The sequence below is a fragment of the Salmo salar genome, chromosome 10 (genome assembly GCF_965601325.2).
Source record: "Salmo salar chromosome 10, fSalSal1, whole genome shotgun sequence".
Lineage (NCBI taxonomy): Eukaryota > Metazoa > Chordata > Actinopteri > Salmoniformes > Salmonidae > Salmo > Salmo salar.
The window spans coordinates 69,771,739-69,784,105 of NC_138300.1; the positions used below are offsets into that span (position 1 = coordinate 69,771,739).

At 42.2% G+C, this 12,367-nt stretch overlaps 1 protein-coding gene across 3 annotated transcripts in view; it reads left to right on the forward strand.

Moving 5' to 3' along the window:
- LOC106591140 (membrane-associated guanylate kinase, WW and PDZ domain-containing protein 2) overlaps positions 1-12,367 on the forward strand; it is a 401,362-nt gene that overhangs the window by 116,143 nt on the left and 272,852 nt on the right. For all 3 annotated transcript variants that reach the window (XM_082957127.1, XM_082957128.1, XM_082957129.1), the window contains exon 5: positions 9,241-9,475. In XM_082957127.1, the coding sequence (XP_082813253.1) occupies positions 9,241-9,475 (235 nt within the window). The remainder of the gene's footprint in view (positions 1-9,240; positions 9,476-12,367) is intronic.

Genomic DNA, 12,367 nt, shown 5'->3' on the forward strand with positions numbered 1-12,367 from the left:
CCAGATTGCATAGCGGAGAAGATATGGTGGGATTCGAAATGGTTGGTGATCGGTTTGTTAACTTGGCTTTCGAAGACTTTAGAAAAGCAGGGCAGGATGGATATACACTGCTCAAAAAAATAAAGGGAACACTAAAATAACACATCCTAGATCTGAATGAATGAAAAAATCGGATTAAATACTTGTTTCTTTACATAGTTGAATGTGCTGATAACAAAATCACACAAAAAGAATCAATGGAAATCAAATTTATCAACCCATGGAGGTCTGGATTTGGAGTCACACTCAAAATTAAAGTGGAAAACCACACTACAGGCTGATCCAACTTTGATGTAATGTCCTTAAAACAAGTCAAAATGAGTCTCAGTAGTGTGTGTGGCCTCCATGTGCCAGTATGACCTCCCTACAACGCCTGGGCATGCTCCTGATGAGGTGGCGGATGGTCTCCTGAGGGATCTCCTCCCAGACCTGGACTAAAGCATCCGCCAACTCCTGGACAGTCTGTGGTGCAACGTGGCATTGGTGGATGGAGCAAGACATGATGTCCCAGATGTGCTCAATTGGATTCAGGTCTGGGGAACAGACACGCCAGTCCATAGCATCAATGCCTTCCTCTTGCAGGAACTGCTGACACACTCCAGCCACATGAGGTCTAGCATTGTCTTGCATTAGGAGGAACCCAGGGTCAACCGCACCAGCATATGGTCTCACAAGGGGTCTGAGGATCTCATCTCGGTACCTAATGGCAGTCAGGCTACCTCTGGTGAGCACATGGAGGGCTGTGCGGCCCCCCAAAGAAATGCCACCCCACACCATGACTGACCCACCGCCAAACCGGTCATGCTGGAGGATGTTGGAGGCAGCAGAACGTTCTCCACAGCGTCTCCAGACTCTGTCACGTCTGTCAAGTGCTCAGTGTGAACCAGCTTTCATCTGTGAAGAGCACAGGGCGCCAGTGGCGAATTTGCCAATCTTGGTGTTCTCTGGCAAATGCCAAACGTCCTGCACGGTGTTGGGCTGTAAGCACAACCCCCACCTGTGGATGTCGGGCCCTCATACCACCCTCATGGAGTCTGTTTCTGACCATTTGAGCAGACACATGAACATTTGCGGCCTGCTGGAGGTCATTTTGCAGGGCTCTGGTAGTGCTCCTCCTGCTCCTCCTTGCACAAAGGTGGAGGTAGTGGTCCTGCTGCTGGGTTGTTGCCCTCCTACAGCCTCCTCCATGTCTCCTGATGTACTGGCCTGTCTCCTGGTAGCGCCTCCATGCTCTGGACACTACGCTGACAGACACAGCAAACCTTCTTGCCATAGCTCACATTGATGTGCCATCCTGGATGAGCTGCACTACCTGAGCCACTTGTGTGGGTTGTAGACTCCGTCTCATGCTACCACTAGAGTGAAAGCACCGCCAGCATTCAAAAGTGACCAAAACATCAGCCAGGAAGCATAGGAACTGAGAAGTGGTCTGTGGTCCCCACCTGCAGAACCACTCCTTTATTGGGGGTGACTTGCTAATTGCCTATAATTTCCACCTGTTGTCTATTTCACAGCATGTGAAATTTATTGTCAATCAATTTTGCTTCCTAAGTGGACAGTTTGATTTCACAGAAGTGTGATTGACTTGGTGTTACATTGTGTTGTTTAAGTGTTCCCATTTTTTTTGAGCAGTGTAGGTTTGTAACAGTTTGGGTCTAGAGTGTCTCCCCCTTTGAAGAGGGGATGACCGCAGCAGCTTTCCAATCTTTAGGGATCTCAGACGATACGAAAGAGAGTTTGAACAGGCTAGTAATAAGGGTTGCAACAATTGCAGCTGATAATTTTAGAAAGAGAGGGTCCAGATTGTCTACCCCAGCTGATTTGTAGGGGTCCAGATTTTGCAGCTCTTTCAGAATATCAGCTATCTGGATTTGGGTGAAGGAGAAGCGGGTGGGGGGCTTGGGCAAGTTTCTGCGGGGGGTGCAGAGCTGTTGGCCGGGGTAGGAGTAGCCAGGTGGAAGCATGGCCAGACGTAGAAAAAATGCCTATTGAAATTCTCGATTATCGTAGATATATCGGTATTGACAGTGTTTCCTAGCCTCAGTGCAGTGGACAGCTGGGCGGAGGTGCTCTTATTCTCCATGGACTTTACAGTGTCCAAAAACCTTTTGGAATTAGTGCTACATGATGCAAATTTCTGTTTGAAAAAGCTACCCTTTGCTTTCCTAACTGACTATGTGTATTGGTTCCTGACTTCCCTGAAAAGTTGCATATCGCGGGGGCTATTTGATGCCAATGCAGTACGCCACAGGATGTTTTTGTATCTGTCAAGGGCAGTCAAGTCTGAAGTTAACCAAGGGCTTTATTGTTCTTAGTTAACGTCTCTGGGCTAGGCGGGACGAATTCGTCCCACCTACGCAACAGCCAGTCTAATCCAGTGGCGTGATTTTCAAATACCTTAAAAATCCTATTACTTCAATTTCTCAAACATATGACTATTTTACAGCTATTTAAAGACAAGACTCTCGTTAATCTAACCACACTGTCCGATTTCAAAAAGGCTTTACAATGAAAGAAAAACATTAGATAATGTCAGCAGAGTACCAAGCCAGAAATAATCAGACACCCATTTTTCAAGCTAGCTTAACCTCTATGGGCTAGGTGGGACGCTAGCGTGCCACCCGTGGTGCACTCCATCAACAGCAGGTGCATTTCAAGAGCGGCAAATTTGAATCCAAATAAATGTCAAAATTCAAATTTTTCAAAAATACAACTATTTTACACCATTTGAAAGATAAACATCTCCTTAATCTAACCACGTTTTACGATTTCAAAAAGGTTTTACGGCGAAAGCATACATTTAGAGTATGTTAGGACAGTACATTTACAAGAGTTGTGTGTAATGTTTTGTCAAGTCAAAGACAGGGTCACCAAAACCATAAAACCAGCTAAAATGATGCACTAACCTTTTACAATCTCCATCAGATGACACTCCTAGGACATTATGTTAGACAATGCATGCATTTTTAGTTCTATCAAGTTCATATTTATATCCAAAAACAGCGTTTTACTATGGCATTGATGTTGAGGAAATCGTTTCCCTCCAATAACCGGCAGTCAAGTCAGCGTCACAAATTAAATAATTAAAATTAGAAAACATTGGTAAAATATTATATTGTCATTTAAAGAATTATAGATTTACATCTCTTGAACGCAACCGGATTGCCAGATTTAAAAATAACCTTACTGGGAAATCACACTTTGCAATAATCTGAGCACTGCGCCCAGAAAAATACGCGTTGCGATACAGACTAGACGTCATGTTGGGGAGATCTAAAATCGAAAATACTATGTAAATAATCCATTACCTTTGATTCTCTTCATCAGATGTCACTTCCAGGTATCACAGGTCCATAACGAATGTAGTTTTGTTCAAAAAAGCTCATCATTTATGTCCAAAAATCTCCGTCTTGTTAGCACATGATCTAAGCCAGCCGGACTTCTCGTCATGAACGAGGGGAAAAAATATATTTCCGTTCGTTCAAACATGTCAAACGTTGTATAGCATAAATCATTAGGGCCTTTTTTAACCAGAACATGAATAATATTCAAGGTGGACGAATGCATACTCTTTTATAACGTATTGGAACGAGGGTACCCAACATGAACTCGCGCGCCAGGTGTCTAATGGGACATCATCGTTCCATGGCTCTTGTTCGGTCAGATCTCCCTCCAGAAGACTCAAAACACTTTGTAAAGGCTGGTGACATCTAGTGGAAGCAATAGGAAGTGCCAAAATATTCCTCAGCCCCTGTGTTTTTCAATGGGATAGGTTTAAAGTCAATACAACACATCAGGTATCCACTTCCTGTCAGAAAATGTCTCAGGGTTTTGCCTGCCAAATGAGTTCTGTTATACTCACAGATACCATTCAAACAGTTTTAGAAACTTTAGAGTGTTTTCTATCCATATATAATAAGTATATGCATATTCTAGTTACTGGGTAGGATTAGTAACCAGATTAAATCGGGTACATTTTTTTTATCCAGACGTGCAAATGCTGCCCCCTAGCCCTAACAGGATATAATGTCACAAAAACCCAGAAGACAGCTAAATGCAGCACTAACCTTTGATGATCTTCATCAGATGACAACCCTAGGACATTATGTTATACAATACATGCATGTTTTGTTCAATCAAGTTCATATTTATATCAAAAAACAGCTTTTTACATTAGCATGTGACGTTCAGAACTAGCATACCCCCCGCAAACTTCCGGCGAATTCACTAACAATTTACTAAATTACTCACGATAAACGTTCACAAAAAGCATAACAATTATTTGAAGAATTATAGATACAGAACTCCTCTATGCACTCGATATGTCCGATTTTAAAATAGCTTTTTGGTGAAAGCACATTTTGCAATATTCTAAGTACATAGCCCAGCCATCACGGGCTAGCTATTTAGACACCCACCAAGTTTAGCACTCACCAATATCAAATTTACTATTACAAAAGTTTGATTACCTTTTGTTGTCTTCGTCAGAATGCACTCCCAGGACTGCTACTTAAATAACAAATGTTGGTTTGGTCCAAAATAATCCATCGTTATATCCAAATAGCGGCGTTTTGTTCGTGCGTCCCAGACACCATCCTAAATGGTAAATAAGGGTCGCGCACATGGCGCAATTCGTGACAAAAAAAATCTAAATATTCCATTACCGTACTTCGAAGCATGTCAACCGCTGTTTAAAATCCATTTTTATGCCATTTTTCTCGTAAAAAAGCGATAATATTCCGACCGGGAATGTCCATTTAGCTAAACAGAGGAAAGAAAAGAAAGCTTTCGGTCGACGCGGGCACGAGCCTAAGTCTCACAGTACTGTAACCAGCCACTACCCAAACGCGCTACTTTTTTTCAGCCAGAGCCTGCAAAGCCACGATTCAGCATTTTACCGCCTTCTGAGAGCCTATGGCAGCCGTAGGAAGTGTCACTGGACAGCTAAGATCCTCAATCTTCAATAAACAGAGACAAGAAGAACGACACCTTGTCAGACAGGCCACTTCCTGCATGAAATCTTCTCAGGTTTTTGCCTGCCATATGAGTTCTGTTATACTCACAGACACCATTCAAACAGTTTTAGAAACTTTAGGGTGATTTCTATCCAAAGCCAATAAGTATATGCATATTCTAGTTACTGGGCAGGAGTAGTAACCAGATTAAATCGGGTATGTTTTTTATCCAGGCGTGTCAATACTGCCCCCTAGCCCTAACAGGTTACATTTTTTTGAAAGGGCATGCTTATTTAACCTGTCTGGGCAAACATATGACTATTTTACACCATTTTATAGATACACCTCTCCTGAATCGAACCACGTTGTCCGATTTCAAAAAGGCTTTACAGCAAAAGGAAAACATCAGATTATGTTAGGAGAGTAACCAGCCAGAAATAATCACACAGCCATTTTCAAAGCAACTAGATGCATCACAAATACCCAAAACACAGCTAAATGCAGCACTAACCTTTGAGAATCTTCATCAGATGACACTCCTAGGACATCATGTTACACAATACATGCATTTTTTGTTCGATAAAGTTCATATTTATATATAAAAACAGCATTTTACATCGGCGCGTGACGTTCAGAAAATCCTTTCCCTCAAATGCTTCCGGTGAATCAGCGCAACAATTTACAGAATTACTAGTCGAAAACATTGTTAAAATTTAATATTGTCATTCAAATAATTATTGATTAACATCTCGTGAATGCCACCGCTTTGCCAGATTTAAAAATAACTTTACTGGGAAATCACACTGAGCAATAAACAACGTGATATGCTCAGAAAAATAGGCAAGGCGATTCATGTTAGCTCCATCTTGGAACCATCAACCATCAAAAATACTATTGTAAATATTCCCTTACCTTTGATTATCTTCATCAGAAGGCACTTCCAGGAATCCCAGGTCCACAACAAATGTAGTTTTGTTCGAAAAATTAATTTATGTCCCAATAGCTTCTTCTTGTTAGCGCGTTCCGAAGGCTACTCAAAATGTACCATAGTGCGCGGGACTTCTTGTCACGAATGTGCAAAAAATATATATTTATGTTCGTTCAAACATGTCAAACATTGTATAACATAAATCTTTAGGGCCTTTTTCAACCAGAGCTTCAATAATATTCAAGGGGGACGATTGCATTGTCTTTCTAAACATTTCGAAAGGGGAGGGTAGCCATGGGCGGCCGCGTCATAATGGTAAATGGCCCTCCCCTGTGACCAAGTTCCACAGCCTCTCTTTGGGTCAGTTTCTACCATAGAAGACTCAAACCACTTTGTAAAGACTGTCGACATCTAGTGGAAGCCTTAGGAAGTGCTAAATGATTAATAAGTTCCTGTGTGTTTCAATGGCAAATGTTTGAAGTGATTTCCACACATCAGATTTCCATTTCCTGTTAGGATTATGGATAGGGGGCAGTATTTTCACAGCCGGATAAAAAACGTACCCGATTTAATCTGATTATTACTCCTGCCCAGAAACTAGAATATGCCTATAATTATTATGATAGAAAACACTCCAAAGTTTATAAAACTGTTTGAATGGTGTCTGTGAGTATAACAGAACTCATTTGGCAGGCCAAAAACTGAGAAGATTCCATGCAGGAAGTGGCCTGTCTGACAATTTCTTGCCCTTCTTCATTATCTCTATCCATTACAGAGGATCTCTGCTGTTACGTGACACTTCCTACGGCTCCCATGGGCTCTCAGAAGGCGGCAAAAAGCTGAATCGTGGCTTTGCAGGCTCTGGTTGAAACAAAGTAGCGCGTTTGGGTAGTGGCTGGTTACAGTACTGTGAGACTCAGGCGCGTGCCCGCGTCGACAGAATGCTTTGTTTTCGTTCGTCTGTTTACCTAAACTGATTCCCAGTCGGAATATTATCGCTTTTTTACGAGAAAAATGGCATAAAAATGGATTTTAAACAGCGGTTGACATGCTTCGAAGTACGGTAATGGAATATTTAGAAATCTTTTGTAACAAATTGCGCCATGCTCGTGGCCCTTATTTACACTTCGGATAGTGTCTTGAACGCACAAACAAAACGCCTCTATTTGGATATAACGATGGATTATTTTGGACCAAACCAACATTTGTTATTGAAGTAGCAGTCCTGGGAGTGCATTCTGACGAAGACAACAAAGGTAATCAAACTTTTGTAATAGTAAATCTGAGTTTGGTGAGTGCCAAACTTGGTCGGTGTCTAAATGGCTAGCCATGATGGCCGGGCTATCTACTCAGAATATTGCAAAATGTGCTTTCACCGAAAAGCTATATAAAATCGGGTACCGCGATTGCATAAAGGAGTTCTGTATCTATAATTCTTATATAATTGTTATGTTTTTTGTGAACGTATATCGTGAGTAATTTAGTAAATTCACCGGAAGGTTTCGGTGGGTATGCTAGTTCTGAACAAAACATGCTAATGTAAAAAGCTGGTTTTTGATATAAATATGAACTTGATTGAACAAAACATGCATGTATTGTATAACATAATGTCCTAGGAGTGTCATCTGATGAAGATCATCAAAGGTTAGTGATGCATTTAGCTGTGGTTTTGGTTTTTGTGACATTTATATGCTAGCTTGAAAAATGGGTGTGTGATTATTTCTGGCTGGGTACTCTCCTAACATAATCTAATGTTTTGCTTTCGTTGTAAAGCCTTTTTGAAATCGGACAATGTGGTTAGATAAAGGAGAGTCTTGTCTTTAAAATGGTGTAAAATAGTCATATGTTTGAAAAATGGACGTTTTTGCATTTCGCGCCACGCTATACCATTGGATATTGGTGAGGCGTTCCGCTAAATCATAGGTCTAAATCATGTTTGATGCAATCTGTAAGTACTATTTTTGCTGTACTGCTTAATCCAGATGATAGGAACACTGTTGACACTTTTCAGCAAGTTGCAATCATGAAATACAGAAATAAACAGTTTTTCAAAAACAAGTTCTATATCATGTTTGAGTCACTCTGTAAGTACCATATTTGCTGTACTCTTTAAACTCGATGAAAGGGACATTGTTGACACTTTTCAGCAAGTTGCAATCATTAAGTGTCCCACGAACACACAGACCACATTACCTTTCTTTAAACACACGCTATGATGTTAGTGTTCTCAACTAGAGCTCAACAAAGACCTTCTAACATCCATGCATTCACATTGGGTTAGAGAAAGCTGTAGCAAACATCATAAATACACTGTTCGGTATATAAGAATAATTTGAAGATAAATACACAACACAGAGGATGAGAGGACTTAAAACTAGAGTACTAATGGTCAACAGGGAATTGTAAATAGGAGTTGGGTTTCAGTTCAACAGCTGTTTAGAATCTGTGGAATGTCACTCCTGAATTCAGAGCAACGTGTGCTACGTTATATACATTGAGTCTGGAGCAGGGTACTTGTGTTTTGGCCATTGGCCCAGTGGTACTGCAAGGACTTCTGATTGGTCAACCCCAGGCTAGGGTGGGGGGTTATAAATGGCATCCTGTTCCTTTGTTCAGGGGAGAAAAGCTGAGGACAGGGGGTAATGAACATTACCTCCCAGCATAACATCTATGATTTGTCCTCTCTGAATAAACATATTTTTCTCCCCATGATTTATTTTGGGGTTTGTATTATTGAAGAATAGCATCAATTGCTAACACTTGGTGCCAAAACCCGGATGAATTGGTCTGATCTAAGATGGCGTAGCAGTCGGATGTGTGTTTGTCTTTTCCCGTGTAAATAGTCTGTTTTAAGAGAGTGTGAAAAGAGTCTTTGGACCACTAGAGCTGTGTTCTTCTTTGCTCAACATTAATCCACATGGAAGTGGTTTTCTCTAGAGAGCTCTCTTTCCACCACGAAGGGGCCGTTTCAGAGTTGAGATCGTTCATCAATGCATTCCTGCCTGACTACATTAGACACCTGCAAAATCTCACAACACATGGATAGACGTTTAGCATCAACTAACCACATCGTATGATATAGCAATCTGATGCCCTACTGCACAGTTGATGACATGGCGCACATCCATTGGTTGATGCAATGCAATGTCCGCAATGCAGTCAGCCAGGAACGCCACCAATGTCAATGCATACTTCTGAAGTCAGCAGACCTCAAGTCAAAATCAGCCCAAAGGGACTGAGGTGTATGAGAAAAGACCATATTGTATGAAGCGTTTTAAAACATCTCTCTGGATTTGTTTCTCACTATGTTTTCTACAGAGACAAGCGAGCATGAGGACAAGAGCATAGATGGGTCGGGGGAGGTTTCTGTGGTGGAGGCCCCGACACTGCCCCCTCCCGCCACTGAGCCCCCCACAGAGCGAGAGGAGCTCCCTGAGGAGGACTCCCCCAAATCACACCCCAAACTTCCCGAGGGGGATGAGGAGGTACTGGGACCCCTGCCTGACAACTGGGAGATGGCCTACACAGAGAAAGGAGAGGTCTACTTCATAGAGTAAGTGTGTGTTTATGTGGGGACAGGGGACGCATGCATGCACACACACACTAACAATGGTCATCAAAATAGTTAAACGTTTTTAACAGCAATTCTAATAAAACAGTTGGACAATGGATTTTTGAATGTTACAAATACATCAGGTATTCACTGAATTATAGCACATAAAACCTTTTACTGGGTAAATGATGAATGGAGTTCAGGGAATTTGGTGGGAATTCAGGTATTCAATTAATTGTGAAATTTCCGTTTTTTTCTTAGAATGGTGGCTGCATAATGGCTTTGTATTCAGCACAAAAAGTACATTTCTTTGCCACATTTTTTGCATTATTAATTTAGTGCCTTATTGCAAACAGAATGCATGTTGTGGAATATTTTCTTTCTGTACATGCTTCCTTCTTTACACAGTCATTTATGTTAGTATTGTGGAGTAACTACAATGTTGATGATCCATCCTCGGTTATATCTTGTCACAGCCATAAAAACTCTGTAACTGTTTTAAAATCACCATTGGCCTCATGGTGAAATCCCTGAGCGGTTTCCTTACTCTCTGGCAAAGTAGTTAGGAAGGGTGCCTGTATCTTTGTCGAGACTGTTTGTATTGATACATTATCCAAAGTTAAATTAATAACTGCACAATGCTCAAAGGGATATTACATGTACTGGATGCTTTTTTTACCATTTACTAATAGGTGCCCTTCTTTGTGAACCATTGGAAAAACACTCTGGTCTTTGTGGTTGAATCTGTGCTTGAAATTAACAGCTCGGCTGAGGGACCTTAAAGATAATTGTATTGGAGATAGGGTAGTAATTAAAAAAATGATGTTAAACTATTATTGCACACAGAGTGAGTGCATACCACTTACTTTGTGACATGTTAAGCAACATTTTTACTCCTGAACTTAGTGTATTCGGAAAGTATTCAGACCTCTTGACTTTTTCCACATTTTGTTACATTACAGCCTTATTCTAAAATGGATTAAATTAAACATGCTTCTCATCAATCTACATACAATACCCCACAATGACAAAGCAAAAACAGATTTTAGAAAATTTTGCAAACGACTTAAAAATTAAAAACAGAAATACCTTATTTACTTAAGAATTGACTGAATGACAGATGGTTGAGGCGTCCCACCTAGCCCATAGAGGTTAAGCATTCAGACACGTTGCTATGAGACTCGAAATTGAGCTCAGGTGCATCCTGTTTCCATTGATCATTCTTTAGATGTTTCTACAACTTGATTGGAGTCCACCTGTGATAAAATCAATTGATTGCACATGATTTGGAAAGGCACACACCTGTCTATATAAGGTCTCATGGTTGGCAGAGCATGTCAGAGCAAAAACCAAGCCATGAGGTCTAAGGAATGTTCCGTAGAGCTCCGAGGCAGGATTGTGTCAAGGCACAGATCTGGGGAAGGCTACTAAAAAATGTCTGCAGTATTGAAGGTCCCCAAGAACACAGTGACCTTCATCATTCTTAAATATGGAAGAAGTTTGGAACCACCAAGACTCTTCCCAGAGCTGGCCGCCCAGCCAAACTGAGAAATCGGGGGAGTAGGACCTTGGTCAGGGAGGTGACCAAGAACCAGATGGTCACTCTGAAAGAGCTCTGGAGTTCCTCTGTGGAGATGGGAGAACATTCCAGAAGGCCAACCATCTCTGCAGCACTCCACCAATCAGGCCTTTTTGATAGAGTTGCCAGACTGAAGCCACACCTCAGTAAAAGACACATGACAGCCCACTGGAGTTTGCCAAAAGGCACCTAAAGACTCTCAGACCATGAGAAACAAGATTCTGTGGTCTGATGAAACTAAGATTGAACTCTTTGGCCTGAATGTCAAGCTTCACATCAGGAGGAAACCTGTTGTATTTGGCGCATATCAGTGTGGATGACGGATCACCACCTCAAGCTGAACCTCGGCAAGACGGAGCTGCTCTTCCTCCGGGGGAAGGACTGCCCGTTCCATGATCTCGCCATCACGGTTGACAACTCGATTGTGTCCTCCTCCCAGAGTGCTAAGAACCTTGGCGTGACCCTGGACAACACCCTGTCGTTCTCTACTAACATCAAGGCGGTGACCCGATCCTGTAGGTTCATGCTCTACAACATTCGCAGAGTACGACCCTGCCTCACACAGGAAGCGGCGCAGGTCCTAATCCAGGCACTTGTCATCTCCCGTCTGGATTACTGCAACTCGCTGTTGGCTGGGCTCCCTGCCTGTGCCATTAAACCCCTACAACTCATCCAGAACGCCGCAGCCCGTCTGGTGTTCAACCTTCCCAAGTTCTCTCACGTCACCCCGCTCCTCCGCTCTCTCCACTGGCTTCATGTTGAAGCTCGCATCCGCTACAAGACCATGGTGCTTGCCTACGGAGCTGTGAGGGGAACGGCACCTCCGTACCTTCAGGCTCTGATCAGGCCCTACACCCAAACAAGGGCACTGCGTTCATCCACCTCTGGCCTGCTCGCCTCCCTACCTCTGAGGAAGCACAGTTCCCGCTCAGCCCAGTCAAAACTGTTCGATGCTCTGGCACCCCAATGGTGGAACAAGCTCCCTCACGACGCCAGGACAGCGGAGTCAATCACCACCTTCCGGAGACACCTGAAACCCCACCTCTTTAAGGAATACCTAGGATAGGATAAAGTAATCCTTCTAACCCCCCCCCCCCCCCTAAAAGATTTAGATGCACTATTGTAAAGTGGCTGTTCCACTGGATATCATAAGGTGAATCCACCAATTTGTAAGTCGCTCTGGATAAGAGCGTCTGCTAAATGACTTAAATGTAAATGTAAAAATGTGACCAATACGATTTGATTTCAATGTATTATTTTTTATAAATTAGAAAAACAGCTTTGTCATTATGGGATATTGTGTGTGTGAATTG